Source organism: Giraffa tippelskirchi, chromosome 10 (genome assembly GCF_054371585.1).
Source record: "Giraffa tippelskirchi isolate mGirTip1 chromosome 10, T2T-mGirTip1v1.2.pri, whole genome shotgun sequence".
Classification (NCBI taxonomy): Eukaryota; Metazoa; Chordata; class Mammalia; order Artiodactyla; family Giraffidae; genus Giraffa; species Giraffa tippelskirchi.
The window spans coordinates 8,651,517-8,669,438 of NC_137284.1; the positions used below are offsets into that span (position 1 = coordinate 8,651,517).

At 49.6% G+C, this 17,922-nt stretch overlaps 1 protein-coding gene across 35 annotated transcripts in view; it reads right to left on the bottom strand.

The window, feature by feature from the left end:
- The window catches only part of MARK2 (microtubule affinity regulating kinase 2), a 53,835-nt gene extending 46,099 nt beyond the window's left edge, over positions 1–7,736 (bottom strand). For all 35 annotated transcript variants that reach the window (XR_014066330.1, XR_014066328.1, XM_081532806.1 and 32 more), the window contains exon 1: positions 7,301–7,736. Coding sequence is in view for 29 of the 35 variants with exons in the window: in XM_081532806.1 (XP_081388932.1) it covers positions 7,301–7,354 (54 nt within the window). In the remaining 6 variants the exon portion in view is untranslated. The remainder of the gene's footprint in view (positions 1–7,300) is intronic.
- Positions 7,737–17,922: the final 10,186 nt, after the last annotated feature.

A 17,922-nucleotide genomic window follows, 5' to 3' on the forward strand; every position in this document is an offset into this window, starting at 1 on the left:
CACTTCCTGTGACTGGAGAACCAGTACCTCAAACTTTTGTGGGCAAAGAAAAGCAACAAGCCACAGACGCTGCCAATGCTCTGTGCAAAGACAGTCAAAACGTGCCCATCTGTGGAGAGGAGGTGGGGATGTGAGGGGGTGAGGGAAAACCAGCAGACCCTCAGGTCTACAGAAGGTGAGGAAAAAGGGGGTGCCCTGCATATTGGATCATCAGCACCCACCACAAAACCCTTCAGTCATATGGTGCTCAGGAGAGACAACGAGGAGACCACTGCAGCAGCAACAAGGACAAAAGCTAGAGCACTGCTTGCAGGTAGCTTCACTCATTAATCACCAGGCTGTGGACCAGGGAGCTTTCTGCTTAGCGGGAGACTGAGAAAACAACCCTGCTACATCAGCAGCAGTAGCAGTCCAGTCGCAGGGGCCTCAGAATCCTGCTATGTCTCCTCCGAGAGAGATTCCCTACTGTGTTCAGGAAATGCCAGCACATGGTGACTGAAGTCTCCCACGCTTCCTACAGGGACCTCCATCAAGGACAACCAAACTGTTCCCCATAGCTGAAGTACCTGTTGAGCTGCCAAAGACCAAAAACTATTCTCTCTCCTTTTTTCTTCTCCAGTGGGCTTGGACAGACAGTTCCTATGCACCAATCCAAAAGGTGTGGGGTCTGGTTGGATTTAGCAGCCAGGGCACAATAGCCAGGAGGCAGGAATCCAGATTCCCTTCCAGAATCACAAATGGGGAGCCAAGCACAGGCCTCCTGGCCAGGTGGAGGGCCTTCTGCCAAGCTGTGAACTGCAAAGAAAAGAAGCTGTACCTTCGAGATGCTGGTGAAAGGTGTGTACGACAAAGCAGCATGAGGTATGGATAAAGCCCACTCACTGGAGAGGCCCAGCTCAGAGACCAGGGGAGGGAAGGGGGTTGTTTACAGACATCGTCCAAACTCATGCCTCAATAAGCAGAGCCCAGAGCAGGCAGATCTTTGAATCGCCAACTTCCCAAATAGCACAGAGGAAAATAGGCCGAGGTGGCTCAAAACCAGCTTGACTGGTTCTACAGAGAAGTCGCTGGTCTGCTCCGCCTTCCTTATGTTAAAAAGAAAAACGTGGCTTGGAGCCAGTCATTGAAGCCACCCCACCCCTCCCCTACCCTCCACTGTCCCACAGGATCCACCGAGCCAAGGGTCCACCTCACCCTCTCTCCTACCTACTTGTGACTCTTATGACTCTGTAAGCCTAAAATCAGTAGTTTGCTGCACAAGATGAAATATACTGATACATGTTTTTGCCCTTTTCTGGGCTTCCCAAGTTGCGCTAGAGATAAACAGCTCGCCTGGCAATGCAGGAGATTCAGGTTCGATCCCTGGATTGGGAAGATCCCCTAGAGGACATGACAATCCACTCCAGTATCCTTAACTGGGAAGTCCCATGGACAGAGACGCCCAGCGGGCTACAGTCTACAGGGTCGCAAAGAGTAAGACACGACTAAAGCGACTTAGGGAGCACTCACCCTTTTCTAAAATGACATCTACATAGGATTTGCCTGGTAGGCATGTATTCTGTGTAACTTCCCTGATGGCTCAGACGGTAAAGCGTCTGCTTACAATGTGGGAGACCGGGGTTCAATCCCTGGGTAGGGAAGATCTCCTGGAGAAGTAAATGGCAACCCACTCCAATATTCTTGCCTGGAACATCCCATGGACAGAGAAGCCTGGTGGGCTACAGTCCATGGGGTCGCAAAGAGTCTGACATAACTGAATGACTTCACTTTCACTTTCAACTTTCACCCTTTTCTAATGAGAAAGAATCAATGGAAGTAAGGGGGAATGAGTGAAGAACTCCCTACAGGGACCAAGGAAACTTCAAACCCTCTAGACGTTCAGATGAAAGGATCTAGCCTATTTACACGGCCCAACAGAAAGGCAGGTCTAGTGGGCAAGAGAAGGACCTGGGATCCCTCCTCCTCCGACTGATAATAGGAAATCGAGGGGCCAGATTTCCTCCTGGTGTTTTTTCAGAACCAGAGGTACCATCTTCAAGTCTAAAAAAACAGCAAGGAAATTACATAGCCTGCACTGAGAGGGCTGCGGTGGGGGAGTGATGAGAACTTTCAGAGTTAACACGGGGATAGATGGCCTTCTCCCAGGCCACAAGTGGGAAATGGGTGGCTTCCTCCCCCACGGGGTTTGTAAAGGCTTACTCTTCCCATTGCTGAGACTGAAGGGGAACCTGCATAGATAACACTTCAGTGACTCACGCCTGTTTGATGAAGGCTGGGAGAAAGCCCAGAGAATCCAAGCTTCTTCAAGTGCAAAATGTACAAATGCTGGAATCTACCATGCAGAAAAGGAAACCCAGCCACCTTTATGATTTGTCATTTTGCTGAACTTCCACTGAGGGAGGAAGGGCTAGGTTTAAACTCCACCCACCCTTTCCACATCCCTCTCAATTTTGGCTTTGACAGGAAAGTGGCAAATAACAGCAGCATCACCATGATGAAGAGAGAACCAAAGTCTTTCCATAACTCCTCTCAAAGAAGAGGCCTAGTGGTCAGTCTACAGCTTAGCCAAGTGGAGGAAGCTGGGGCCGGACCTGGCTAGCTGCAGGAAAGCCTCATCAGGCAGCCTCGGAGAATGATGACCACCCTCCTCGCCCTTTCCATCTGCTGAGGTTACCTCATCCCAATCCATTAATGGGCTTCAAAGTGCTGCTGGGGGGAGTCCACTTAGCAGAGACGCTATCATGGGGCCAAGGGTGGTGCCCAGCCCCCACCTCGCTTGTCGATAATGGGCCACAAAGTCTGAGGCTTAGCTGCACTTTAGGCATAAAATATTCATTTAAGTCGACATAATACATACGTAGGAGAGTCATGGAAGCTCCTGGGAGAAGAGAAACGCCAGCCAGGTGGCTAAGTGCTCATGGGAAAGAGTTCATGAAGGCATGGCTTAGTCCTGGTCAAGTGCCCACTGAGAATTAGGTTGTTCTGTCCAAAGGGGAAGCAGTATAGTCTGAGAAGTTTTTGACTCCCAAGAGCTCTAACCATGCAAACCTCTCAGAAAACAAATTCTCAGTCTCTCCCTACCTCACAGACACCAACTTTGTTTAAGACATTTATTCTGAAAAAAAAATATCAGGCCCAATCTTTGGTCACTATGTAATCTGAAGCAGGCCAAATGACTGCCTTGTATCCATTGTCTTAGCTATTTCCCAAAGTCCAGAGACTAGAGAGAAATTATTACAATTTACTAGGTAGTTACCTTTACCAGGTTCAAAAGCTGTCGTATGGCAACTCTATGAACTTCAGGGTCTACTAGTGTCCTTGCTCTAACCTCCTTCCTCATTTCAGGGGTAAAGCAGAAAGTAAAGACTATATGGTCTGAAATTCACCCACACCTCTAACCAGAAGGCAGCACCACCAAGGGCCCCTGCCAGAGTCAAAGGGCAGAGGTCAGAGCCAGAACCCAGAGCACGGGTCCTGCCACCCAGCTTGCAGGACAGGGAGTGAAACGAGAGGGAACTGCGCTCTTGCAGAGACAACACTAAAACCAGATTATTCAGTGAAACATTCAGCCAGAATCAACCCTGGGAGCCAAGAGCTACGTGTGTTTGGAGTGGCTCGGTGGTTCTTCATAGGATCCTGAAAGTTAGATTTGCTCTCTCACCCAGACTTCCAAACTCTTCTTCCCAGAAGCATCTGAGAGAATAAACAATGCCACTCACTCCCTGGAAGGAAGACAGCAGCCCCCACCCTCGCCCACTGCAGAGGGGCAGAAGCAGGGCTGGCAGTGAAAGCCTCCTTCTTTCTCACAGGAGCCCTCCCTTGTGGCTCCTGAGGCCCAGAGGTGGGGCAGGCCTGGAGCCATGCAGGCCTCCACCAGGTATTACAGAAAGCTCTTGCCAGCGGCAGGTGGACACTGCACGCTGGACCCCTCTGCACTTGCCTGTTTCTGCTGCTGCTGGCTGGAAGACAAACAGTCATCCTGCTGATTGCTTCCACCGCTGCCAAGCCTCCGGGCCAACAGAGCCATTTGGAAAAGTGAAGAGAAAGCTCAGCTCACAGATTAAGAATGCCCCAAACTACCAGTCCCAGGTTATAACCCTCCTTCTGCAACAAGAAGAGTCCACGACTATGAAAAAGCATATCTGCAATCAGGTGCCACAAAAATCACAATAACAGCGGGGGTTAACTTTGTTTTATCTCCTCCTTTCACTGTTAGAAGCAGAGTCGACAGTAAACAGGCAATGTCTCTGCAACACCAGGTTTATTTTTATGCTTCAACATTTTCTCTCTCTGTGTCTGTGTTTAATTCAGATGTGATCAAAGAGCTCCTAGAAACAGGTTCTCATCAGCCACATGTTTTAAAGAAAGGGGGAGAGAAAGAGTAAGAAGAGACTGGAGTTTGAAGACAACCAGTAGAATCTGTTTACTTGTTTTTCAGTGAAACCAACTTAAATTATTTAAATCTAAGTAAGGTAACAGAGGACCTTTGGGGGAAAGAAACCAACCCAACCACATCCCTTGCTTTTTATCTTGCAACATTAAGGCTTCTACCACAACCACTTTAGTTAAACTCACAACAGGACTGAGAAGAGCTTTCTGGCCTCACCTGGTAACATGATCGAGTCCAAAAGAGGCCAGTGCTTCAGGTCTCTCTGGCCTTATGACCCAAAGAGCTGTTACATATTTTTTATTATCTTAAAAAATACCACATCTGCTTGTAAGGTTTTTCAAAATCTATGCTTTTTCTAGGATAAGACTTAACATCAAGTCCGTAGTGGGGCTACCCTGAGAATGACAGCAGAAGCGATGAAGTGGCTCAGGGGAACCTAAATCCATAGGGTGGAAACAGGATGAGTAATTCATAATTTGGAACAAGATGACAATGTATGCAGCCAGTTCTCTAGACAAAGTTATCAAGAAGCAGCTGACGTTCCCAAATGGTTCACCGAGTTCGGCTATCATAAAATCGGTGGGAGGCGAGCACCAGGTTCCTACAACATGCTCAGGTGTGTGAGGCTTGAAGGGAAGAGAGGATATCGACGCACACATCACAAGAAAAAGACCGTGGCAAGAATACACGTACATTGAGTAAACACAAAGAAACCACAATGAGGCACTCAGTTACTCTGCGCTGCTGAACACAATGCCCCCCACAGCCTTGCAGAAAGAGTAGGCACTCCACCGCCACGCCCCAGATGCCTGAGGGTGCCAGTCAGTCACTTGGCCGCCTCCTACCAGCTCAGAATCAACACTCTGGGAAAGTCCTCTGGTTAAGCAGGGTTTACCTGCTAAATAAAAGTTGTGATAGGAAAAGGAATGGAACAGGTAACCTCGAGAGGGCCTTGAGAAAGTGGTTCCCAGGAAGGAGAGAAACAGCTGTCATTTGAGGGCAAGACTGAGATGGAGACCATGCTCCTGTTTCTAAAGACCTCAGTCCCATACCAAACCCAGTGATAAAATGGAACTCAACCATCTCTCCCTCTCAACCCGTTTCACCCCCTAGAAGCAGTCAGTCAATCCATACGTTATGAAAGGATCAACCACTGCAGAAAAAACTTATCCAGAACTCCTCTTGAGTTCCTGACTGTCCAGATGACAGAGAAAGAGGGGCTAACAAAAGAGAAAAGCATTGGAAAAATGAAAAGAGGGAAGTTTTTTTTAAGATGTTAATATGCAAGAGAATATAACAATGGTTCTATTGCGCTAGCCAAAAAGAAGGGAACAAGAGGAAAACATAATGAATGTAACAAGAGAAAAGGATGCAAAAAAGCATTGCAAGCCCCACGGGTGAAGAGCTCTTTTTTCGAGGTTTTTTTTTTGCTTAGTAAAGTTCTCCACCAAGAAAGGTGTGACAGGCAGGGGACTCTCCAGAGCAGGCAGCAAGGAACACTAGAGACGGTGAAAGAAAGGGGAGGGGTGGAAAGTGGATGCCTCTCGGCTGAGAGGTGAGATGACACAGAAAAGGCTAAGGCTTGGGTGACAAATGATAGCAGTGATTGCCAGGATGAGGGAAGAGGGAGCAGCTCAAGAAACTAGCATGCAGAACTCCTGGCCTGGGGAGTCACAAAGGCTAGCTAATCACAAGGGGATGGACAGGGGCATACCTGGGGGAAATAAATATGATATGAAGAAGGCTGGAGAATATGGAGATGAAAGGCAATCCTGATTAAGAGGAATGGTACTAAGTAAGATGGGGTAAGGGAAGAGAAACGGGAAGGCAACAAGCAAAGGGGAAGATACTAAGTGACAGATTCCTGAGTGAAGAAACAGGAAAGCATCACGGCTTGGCTTGTGTTGTGGTGTAAGAAGACAGAAAGGGAAGGACCAGGATGAAGCGAGGCCTGGGAAAGGACCGCTGCAACAGGTGGTGTTAATGAAGTAGGGCTGAAATAGTGAGTCTTTCCCTCCACAGGAAAAGCCCAGGAAGAAGGCTTGTACAGCACTTGCAGTGAGAAACAGGAGACCAAACCAAAATTAAAAAAAAAAAAAGCCCCAGAGGAAGAGAACGTGAGGGATCTAAGGACTCTGAAGGGAGTGAAGACTGGAACCCCAAAGACAACCTGTGGGAAAACTATGCGCATGACAGCTGTACGGGGAAACACGGAAGCAACAAATGCCAGCGCGAGGCACCAGGGAGCTCCTGGAGAAGAGAAGGGAAAGTGATGAGCAAAGAGTAGGCGAGCGATTTGGAAAGGTGATGAGGGTGGAGCTGGTGGGTTGCAGGCAAGAGGGCGAGCACAATGTGGAACAGGAGGAGGCAGGGTAAAAAGCCGGGGAACTGACAGGGGACAAGGATCGAGGTCACAGTCCGGGGCAAGGACCCTGAGGGTGATAACTGGGACTGGGAGAACCGGTGCGGGCGGAGGGGAAGCGAGGCTGGAGGGATGGAGGAAGAGGTGGACAACGATCTGGGGTAAATCGCAGGGTGCTGGTCGAGGAGCAGGAAGGTGGCTGCTTTCAGCGTGGGTGGAGAAAGACCAAAAAGGCCCCTGAGAGAAAAAGGGAAGAGAAGAGGAAGCTGGGGAGGTAACACGGAAGAGCGCAGGAGGGCGGTGAAGGGAGAAGGGCCGGGGGGAGGGAGGGTGGTCGGCAGAAAGACAAGTGTGCAGCTTGGAGTCCGGACGAGGTGGGTCCCCGGACAGGACTCCGAAGGGAGGTGTACGGGGCCAGGAGCCAGATGACAGGGCAGCCAAGGCTTACGGGGTGGCAGCCGGGGCTCGAGGAGAGCTGAGGAGGGAGGAGGCTCTGCAAGGTGCAGGGGACCAGCCAAAGAATGTGGGGAGCCCTCAGGGCTCCTTACCTGCTCGGTGTCCCTCTCGTTCAGCGTGGGTAGGGGGGTCCGAGCGCTGGACATGGCGCCGGTATCTCAAGGGAGGGAAACCGAGAAGCTTGGAGGAAGGGAGGGAAGGGAAGGCGCGGAGCCCGGGCGGGGCTTCTCACAGCAGGAGCACCCGCCGCATGGGCCCCGGCCGGGGGTGCGGGGAGGCCGGGCTGCCGTTCACGCCAGCCCGGGGATGCGCCGCTCGGGCTAGGCCGCGCCGGCTCCGAGCAGCTCCGGACCGCACCCCCCCGACCCCCGGCTGGGCCGTGCCGCCTTTCGGCCGGGCCGCGCCGCTCCGCCTACTCTCTGCCGCCGCAGCCGGCCGCCTGCCTCGCTCCTCCCCTGCCCTCAGCGGCACTGCTCCGCGCCCGGCACACAGGCAGCCGCCGCCGGACCTGCTGCTCCCAACATGGCCGCCACCACCGCCGGCCCTCGGCTCTTTCCGCCGGCAGCAGCCGGAAACATCCGAAGCGGCTAGAAACGGGAGGGAGGCGCCCCTTCTCCTCCCAGCCACCGACTGCTGGTGAATTCCGGAAACACCCGAAGAAGGTAATCCTGGGGACGCGCGCGGCTCCGCGATTCCGAAGAGCAAGCTTCGGCTCTGTTTACGGAAATCTACGAAGAGACTCCGGGTACTCCAGCCACGCCCACAGGCCTTTCACCGCCCACTTCAAGCTGGTTTTCGGCAGTTTCCGGAAACACCCGAAGCCGCTCCGCGCGCTGGGAGTGGACCACGCCCCCATCCCTCCTCGCCGCGGAGGGCGGTCGTCGGCCATTTCCGGCAACACCCGAGATCGGGCGAGCCTCGGGTCATTCCCTCGGATGGTACCCAATGTCTGACTCTTCGTTTCTTTCCGTCAGTTTTCGGGTATTTGCAAATCTTGAACAGGGAGCGTAGATCACGTGTGCGTGTTACTATTTGACTAAGTAGAAAATAAAACTGTTAAGCCCTGCTATTGACATCCTTTGGTTCTAAAGCAACTTCCTATCTGTGTGTCCGTTCCTGTTAGTCAGCTCATTAAATACATCTCGTTTATCATCCGGCCTATCTATCAACACGTGAGTCACCTGTCAGATGCAGCGTTAGTCTATTACCTGTCTACCTACCGTTCATCACCTGTTGTCGTCCATCTTGGCTTCTATTTGTCTATCCGTGTATCCCACATCTAATCCACAGGGCTCCTCAAGGTCCCTGCCAAACACCAAGTAAACGTCCTTGGCTCCCAGCTGCCAAAGGCTTCAGAGATTCCCTCAACCCCGCATGCTACCTCCAGCTCTTTGCAGTGAAAAGGCAATGGGATCTTGGAAAAAAATCACATAATATCTCTGTTTAGCTCCTCAACGTCCCTATCTTGAAAGAATCCATGCCTTTGTTCCAGTGATGACATTCTAAATAATATCTTTGGATTTGTTACCTTTTTTATTTTTTGCTTTCAAAAAGTCTTCTAATTGTTCAAAATAGCATGAAACGGCATTGCACTATGGCAATATTGAGTCATGCCAGTTCCCTTTTTAAATATCCCTCTGAGGTTGGGCAGGAGAGACATTCTCATCTTAAATCACATTTCACTTATCCCTTCTAAGACAAGGAAACTCATGGGGAAAATAAATGAGAGAAACTGTTTGAAAATGAGGATTCTTCAGGATGGCACAAAGAATGAACAACTGGAGACTTTCCTTTCCTTCCTGGGCTTGTTTTCCTATTAATGAGTAGAGGTCACTATTCATAAGCTTGAGGTCCTTCTCATCTCTGGAGAGCCCCTTACTTTAACAGTAAGTCCATGTGGCAACTTAAGTTCACTCTTCACTCCCCTCTAGACCATCTCACCAAAGACAGTGAGTAGACTGGCAGGTCTGACTCCTCTGGCTGCCCCCACCCATTGTACCCCAGACATGTTGGAAAACCATCCCCCCAAACCTACCCTAGGTTCAACAGCAGTTTAAGGTAGAAATAAGCCAGAAGCCAGAATCCCCACAAGAGCCAAAGACCAAGCTCAAGCAGCGAGTCCGCAGAAGGTACAGGAAAAGAGAGGCCCAACAGCTTGCGGGGAAAGAGTGCTGATTGGACCTCTGACACTTGACTTACAACTCCAAGTCCACCATTTTGAGCAGAACCTTTGGCTGAGTCAACCAGATCAATAGGCAGCCAGACAGAGCAATGAGAGGATGGTATGAATGTACTTCCTAAGGCAACAAGTATGACTTAAGTCCTAATAAATGCATGGGACTCCAGGACACCTCCCCATGCTCCACCTCAGCTTCATTCAGACGTCCAGCCCTTGAGGACGAAGCTGATGAAGGAACACAGAAGGAGGTGAGAGGGAAAAAGAGAAAGAGGTGAAGCCAGAGAACACACCCCCACCCCAAATTCATCCTGAAAATCCATGAGAATGATCTGCCCTCTGGTGGCCAAAGGGAGACTCACTGCTGATTCCTGTGCTGGAGATAACCTCAAAGGCTGGGGTCCCTGCAATAAGGAAAAAGGGGAAAGGGCTGGAGAAGCAAATGAAGCTGCACTCAGCGGGCTTCCCTGGCCCCTGTCCAAGGAGACTTGACTAAGCTCACTCTGCCTCTTGCATGCTTCCACTCCCCTCGAGTTCTCATCCCTGTATTCTGCCCCTTGGCCCCTGCCCCCATCCTACATTCTCTCCTCTTCCTCACAAGGCTGCCTAACCAATCTCCCTGCCTAGACTCCCTCCAACCTGCCCCACCAGACAAGCCAGAATAATCTTCCTGAAGTCCAGCTCCATTACATCTCTTCTGCTAGAAGGCTCTCACCAGCTCCCTTGTGGGCTAGGCAGGCTGACTTTGTGGGCCTATGACCTGTGCAGTCTCATAAAGTCACTCTTAGAAGGGCCTTAAGCTTGAAGCTTGATATAATGCTCTACTGTGACCCCTCTTGAAAATTTGATATAATGCTCTACTGTCACCCCTCTTGAAATTTTTACCAAGGGGCCCCTGCATTTTCAAATTGCCCTTGGCCACACAGATTTTGTAGCTGGTCCTGGCAGTAGGAAAAGACTTTAGCCTGCACTGAAAACTTTGCCCAGGACTTCCCTGGTGGTCCAGTGGTTAAGACTCTGCTTCCACTGCAGTAGATGTGGGTTTGATCCCTGGGTGAGGAACTAAGTTTCCACATGCCAGATGGCACAACCAAAAAAAAAGAAAGTAAAAGAAAACTTGATACAATCTGACCTCAACTTACCTTGTGAATATCCTTTCTAATTACATTATCACTGGTTGACACCTCCCTGTAATTCATGCCCTGCCACCGAGCTCTCTCGCCTTCATTCTGATCAACTGCCAGTCAGTTCAGGCTGATCAATTGCCCATAACCTATGTCATCTGGAATTCAGGATGTAGTGATACTTCAAGATCCAGTTCAAATATCATCTTCTCATACCCCCGAACCCACCTAACCTCCTCAAAGATTTAATTATTGCCACACATTTACTTCTCTCTAATCTGCAAATTCACTCATTCACAAATCTCTACTGAGCACCTAATATGTGCAAGGCACAGTTCTAAGCTCTTCAGGTGTATCGGTGAACAAAATAGTCGAAGATCTCCACCTTTGGGGAACTGACATCTCAACTGGGGAAACAAACATAATAGTTAACATATAATAATAGTTAATATTATTAACTATTAATAAACAACATACATAATAGTTAATATTACATGCCAAAAAAAAAGCACTAGAGTCAGCTAAGGGGGATCAGGGTTCCAGAGGTCAGGTGAGGGGATGGAAAACAAGTTGCAGTATTAGATGCTGAGTGCAGGCCTCACTGAGAAGGTGACATTTGAGCTAAGACTGGAAGAAGGGGAGGGAGGGAGTTCTGCAGCTATCTGGGGGAAGAGCATTCTGAGCAGAGGGTGCAAAGGCCCTGAGGCAGGAGCAGGCCTGGCTGTTTGAAGAACAAGGAGGCCAGTGAGATTGATGCAGAGTGAGCATGGGGGTGAATAGGAGGTTGTTGTTGTTCAGTTGCTAAATCCTGTCTGACTCTTTGCGATCCCATGGACTGCAGCACGACAGGCTTCTCTGTCCTCCACTAGAGTTTGCTCAAATTCATGTCCATTGAGTTGGTGATTCTATCTAAACATCTCATCCTGTGCAGCCACCTTTTCCTTTTGCCTTCAGTCTTTCCCAGCATGAGAGTCTTTTTCCAGTGAGTCAGCTCTTCACATCAGGTGGCCAAAGTATTGGAGCTTCAGCTTCAACATCAGTCCTTCCAATGAATATTCAGGGTTGATTTCCTTCAGGATTGACTGCTTGATCTTGCTGTCCAAGGGAGAGTCTTCTCCAACACCATAGTTCAAAAGTATAAGTTCTTCAGTGATCAGCCTTCTTTGCGGTCCAATTCTCACATCCATATATGACTACTGGAAAAACCATAGCTTTGACTATATGGACCTTTGTCGGCCAAGTGATGTCTCTGCTCTTTAATACGATGTCTAGGTTTGTCAAAGGTGATGTGGAGCCAGACCTGGTGGGCCGTGGCTTCGACTTTTCCTTGGAGCGAGGTGGGGAGCCACTGTAGTGACTCAATCTGACTGGTTGCCAGATTGCTGGTAGAGTGAGGGGGACTTCTCTGGGGGTCCAGTGGCTGAGACTCCGAGCTCCCAATGCAGGGACCAGGCTTTGATCCCTGGTTGGGAACTAGATCCCACATGCCACAGCTAAGAGTTCAAGTCCTGCCACTAAAGATCTTAAGAGTGGCAAATAAGACCCGGCACAGCCAAATAAATAAATACAGGAATTATTTTTTAATTATTTAAAAAAATGACCGGGATGACCCAGAGGGATGGGATGGGGAGGGAGGTGGAAGGGGGGTTCTGGAAGGGGAAAACATGTACACCCATGGTGGATTCATGTCAATGTATGGCAAAACAAATACAATACTGTAAAGTTAAAAAATAGAAAATAAACTAAGTAAAAAAAAAAAAAAAAAAGAATAGAGTGAAGGGGCAAAGCAGGAGCAGAAATCTGGAAACCCTGAAGGAGGCTTTTAGGATAATTCAAGTGAGGAATGACCATGGCTCGGAGCAAGGCAGCAGCAGTGAAGTAGTGGTTTATTAATAGGATTGATAGAGCCGACAGGATTTCTTTCTTAAAAAATCTTATTTATTTATTTAAGGTCTTCAATCTTCTGTTGCGGCATGCATGTGGGATCTTTAGTTGCAGCATGTGCGGTCTAGTTCCCTGATCAGGGATTGAACCCAGGCCCCCTGCATTGGGAGCTGGGGCCTTAATCACTGGACCACCAGGGAAGTCCCCAAAAGGATTTTTTGATGGATTGGTTTAGGACATATGTGAGAGAGAAGAGTTAAGGATAATTCCAGACTTTCCAACCTGAACAAGTGAAAACGAATGCAAGAATAAAGGCATCTCTCACAGGCCCCAGACCAGGTAGAAGTCAGCCAATAGGAGCAATGCTCCAGGGCAGCTGTGATGCCCACTGGAGAAGGCAAGGATTACAGATTCCCAGCTGCAGAGTCACAGGGGCTTGGAGGAGCAGTCCCTCCCACGGCCAGGAGAGGAAAAGCCAAGGGGAGCCCGAAGTGCTGGATGGAAGACACTTTGATTCTCACCCCTGTGAACTGTTGCAACTGTCCTCCTTCTTCTCCTCCCAATCAGGGGAGCCAGAGAACTTGTTCATTCCAGGCAGGCCACCTTTTGGGTGAGGAGAGCAGCCCAGAATTGCCCTCTGGTCAAGAGTCAGATGACAGGGTGTGGCAAGACCCATGCATGCCCTCTGACTCACCAGAGACCCTCCCATCTCACTGAGCTTTACTCTCTCTCTCGATGTCTCTAAACTTTCATCACGCACTTTATCATGATTGAAAGTGAAATGAAAGTTGCTCAGTCGTGTCCAACTCTGCGATCCCATGGAGTGTAGCCCACCAGGCTCCTCTGTCCATGGGATTCTCCAGGCCAGAACACTGAAGTGGGTAGCCGTTCCCTTCTCCAGGGGATCTTCCCAATCCAAGGATTGAACCCAGGTCGCCCATATTGCAGGCAGATTCTTTACCATCTGAGACATCAGGGAAGCCCAAGAATACTGGAGTGGATAGCCTATCCCTTCTCCAGGGGATCTTCGTGACCCAGGATTTGAACTGGAATCTCCTGCATTCCAGGTGAATTCTTTACCAGCTGAGCTACCAGGGAAGCATTATTACCATACACCATATTGAATTTGGGGCTTCCCTGGTGGCTCAGCTGGTAAAGAATCTGCCTGGTGGGCTACAGTCCATGGGGTCGCAAAGAGTCAGACACGACTGAGTGACTTTCACTTTTCATATTGAATTTAGGACAGTAGGAAAATGTACATCTCAGAATTGATGGAATAGAATACGTTTATTATTCCACCAGGATGTCAGCTACACAAGGACAGGAACTCCCAGGCGCCTTCCCTTTTCTCAGGGCTAACCCACACTGGGTCCTATGTGGATTTAATCACATTTACAAGCGAGAGGCACTATTATTTCCTCAGGTTTACTCAGAAGGAAATCGAAGCCTAGAGAAGCTTGGTCCCTTGCCAGTGGGAGTAGGAACATGGGAATGAACTTCAGGTTTCTGAGCCCACGAGAGGCACGTTGTGCAGGGTAGTGAGCAAAAACATAGCCCCTGCTGCCAGGCTGCTTTTTAGCGGCTGTGTAATCTTAGGTAAGCCTCTTAACCTTGCTCTACCTTAATTTTCTCATCTGTTAAATGGGGGTAATAAAAGCACCTCCCTCACAGGGTTGATTTGTGAGGCAATAATGAGATAATACATGAAACGTGCCGGGACAGAGCCGGGTGGACAGCCAGTGCTGTGTGGGCTGCTGTCATTACTAGGCAGACTCTACCTAGCCTCCGGAGTCTTCTATTAAATCTCTCTACTGTATTCTCCCCACCTCTCAGAACAGCAACCCTGGATCAGATGCAAGAGAGCCCATCCTGGTCCCAGTTCTGTCACTAATGAATCAGGTGAGTGATTGGGTAACTTCTCTCTCAGCCTGGTGTGCTACAGTCCGTGGGGTCGCAAAGAGTCAGACACGACTGAGTGACTGAACAATATCCCTGAGGTGATGGTATTTGAGGTGTGCCTCTGGGAGGCAATTAGGTCAGGAAGGGATGGGATGAGGGTTCGTTTTAAAAAATATTTATTTATTTTTGGATGCGCTGTGCCGGGTCTTCACTGCGGTGCAAGGGGCTGTCAGTTGCCACGTGGGCTTTCTCTAGTTGCAGTGCGTGGGCTCCTCAATTAGGCGGCTTCTCTTGTTTCAGAGCACAGGTTGCAGAATGCTCTGGCTTCAGCAGTTGTGGCACACAGGCTTAGTTGCCCTGCGGCCTATGGAATCTCAGTTCCGGACCAGGGATCAAACCCATGTCCCCTGCATTGGCAGGTGGATTCTTAACCACTGGACCACCAGAGAAGTCCCAGGACGAGGGCCCTTATAAAAGAGACTCCACAGAGCTCCCTCGTCCCTTCCACCGTGTGAGGACACGGTAAGAAGACAGCTGTCTATGAACCAGGAAGCAGGCTCCCGCCAGACACTGAATCTGGCAACGTGATCTTGGATTTCTCAGCCTCTAGAGACATGAGGAATAAATTTCTGTTATTGTATGCCATGTGTGCATGGACTCTTTATGACCCCATGGACTATAGCCCACCAGGCTCCTCTGTCCATGGAATTTCCTAGGCAAGAATACTGGAGTGGGTTGCCATTTCCTTCTCCAGGGGATCTTCCCGACCCAGGGATCAAACCTGTGTCTCTTGCGTCTCCTGCATTGGCAGGCGAATTCTTTACCTGCTAGGCTACCGGGGAAGCCCATAAGCCATGAGTCTATGGTATTTTGTGACAGCGGCTGGGACAGTCTGAGACAATGTCTCAAACCCTAATGCCGTGACCATGTCATTCTCGGCCTTCTTCGCCCAGGACTGTGCCTGGGGTGGAGGAGACCGTGTCCCTACCAGCCTCACTCATATGTACCCAGTGCAGCAGGAAATTCCAGCTGCTCATGGAGGCCACTGTATACCAACTTGGGGTGGCAAGTGGGGAGGGGCAGGTGCAGCAGGCCTGGAGGCCACCTTCAGAGTCTGTTCTCCTGGTAAGAGGTGCCCTTTGGACCACCCACACTCCCATACTGGGTCACTGTCCACAGGCAGGGTTCTGCCACCTCCATGGCTAAGAAGGTTGAGCATCCTCAATGCCTTGAGCATCAGGCTGCCATGTTGGCAGAAGCAATGCTGGTGGGAAGCAGAGGGAAAAGCAAGAGTGGGCAGGTTTTCCAGGGTCTCAGAGGGGGATACCCTAAGTGGATGATCTGGGGCCTGTGGGAGCACGGGGACTGGAGGAAGCGGCAAGAAAGGTTTCTTAGAGAAGGTGATGCTGAATCAGGTCCCCAGGATAAGCAAAGGACTGCAAGGAAGGACTGGAGCAATTGGAGCAGCCCATGGGGGGCCCGCAGGCAGCCAGCCCTCAAGGAGTTCCCATCTCATCTCGTGCGGATGTCAGATGGGCCAAGAGCAGCTTTAGACTTGGAGCTGGCAGAGGGGAGTCAGTACCAGTTGGTGTCCAGGGCTCTAACTGGTTTCCCGGAGGAGGGGGGGGCACTGTCCACAGGCAGGGCTCTGCCACCTCCATGGCTAAGAAGGTTGAGCATCCTCAATGCCTTGAGCGTCAGGCTGCCATGTTGGCAGAAGCAACGCTGGTGGGAAGCAGAGGGGAAAGCAAGAGTGGGCAGGGGGAGGGGGGCACTGGAGGGTGACCAATGACTCATCACTGTGCCCAAAGCTGCAGGGTTGCTCCTGGCTGGCAGCAGGAGTGTCCAGGGAAACATTCCTACTTTCCTTACCATCACCCTCCCTGGGGAGGGCCATCCCTGAGGCCCCCAGCCCCAAGGACAGCAGGGACATTTTCTGGCCTGAGCAGTGTCCTTAGTGCTTCCAACAGTGTCTGTGAACCCCCGGGAAACAAAATCCACAAGGCTTTGGCCCTCCTTGTCTCCCTTCCCAGAACTCCCCTCCCTAAGTAACTACGTGTTCTCTCTCTGCTTAAATGTCTCCAGAGGACGTCCTCTCAAGCCTCCATTTCAAAACTGCATCCCTTGATGGATGAACTTGCAAGGATATCATGGGAATGTGATCAGCCGGATTCAGAATGGAGGCATTTCAGTCCATAGAGCAAGCCAATGTGTTCTTAAGAAGCATAGGGAAAAAGAGAAAAGAAAGGCTGTTACAGGTTGAAACCTGTCAACTGAATGCAGTGCATGGACCATACTTAGACCATGATTCAAAGAAATCAGCTTTAAAAAGATTCCTGGCAGAGTTATGGAGACAAGTTGAACAACAATATGAATGTACTTACTATGTGTATTTCCCACAATCAAAATATTAAAACAAAAAAAAAGATGTTCATGGACCAACTGGGGAATGTGAACACTGAATGGATATTAAGTGACATTCAGTTCAATTTAGTCGTTCAGTTGGGTCCGACTCTGCAACCCCATGGACTGCAGCAGGCTAGGCCTCCCTGTCCATCACCAACTCCTGGAATTTACTAAAACTCATGTCCATTGAGACGGTGATGCCATCCAACCATCTCATCCTCTGTTATCCCCCTCTTCTCCTGCCTTCAATCTTTCCCAGCATCAGGGTCTTTTCAAATGAGTCAGCTCTTCGCATCAGGTGGCCAAAGTATTGGAGGTTCAACATCAGTCCTTCCAATGAACACTCAAGACTGATCTCCTTTAGGATGGACTGGTTGGATCTCCTGGCAGTCCAAGGGACTCTCAAGAGTCTTCTCCAACACCACAGTTCAAAAGCATCAATTCTTTGGCACTCAGCTTTCTTTATAGTCCAACTCTCACATCCATACGTGACTACTGGAAAAACCATAGCCTTGACTATCTGGACCTTTGTTGGCAAAGTAACGTCTCTGCTTTTTAATATGCTATCTAGGTTAGTCATAACTTTCCTTCCAAGGGGTAAGCATCTTTTAATTTCATGGCTGCAGTCACCATCTGCAGTGATTTTGGAACCAAAAAAAATAAAGTCTGCCACTGTTTCCACTGTTTCCCCATCTATTTCCCATGAAGTGATGGGACCAGGTGCCATGATCTTAGTTTGCTGAATGTTGAGCTTTAAACCAACTTTTTCACTTTCAACACTTCTCCTCTTTCACTTTCATCAAGAGGCTCTCTAGTTCTTCTTCACTTTCTGCCATAAGGGTGGTGTCATCTGCATATCTGAGGTTATTGATATTTCTCCTGGCAATCTTGATTCTAGCTTGTGCTTCCTCCAGCCCAGTGTTTCTCATGATGTACTCTGCATATAAGTTAGATAAGCAGGGTGACAATATACAGCCTTGACGTACTGCTTTTCCTATTTGCAACCAGTCTGTTGTTCCATGTCCAGTTCTAACTGTTCCTTCCTGACCTGCATACAGGTTTCTCAAGAGACAGGTCAGATGGTCTGGTATTCCCATCTCTTCCAGAATTTTCCATAGTTTATTGTGATCCACACAGTCAAAGGCTTTGGCATAGTCCATAAAGCAGAAATAGATGTTTTTCTGGAACTCTCTTGCTTTTTCAATGATCCAGCAGATGTTGGCAA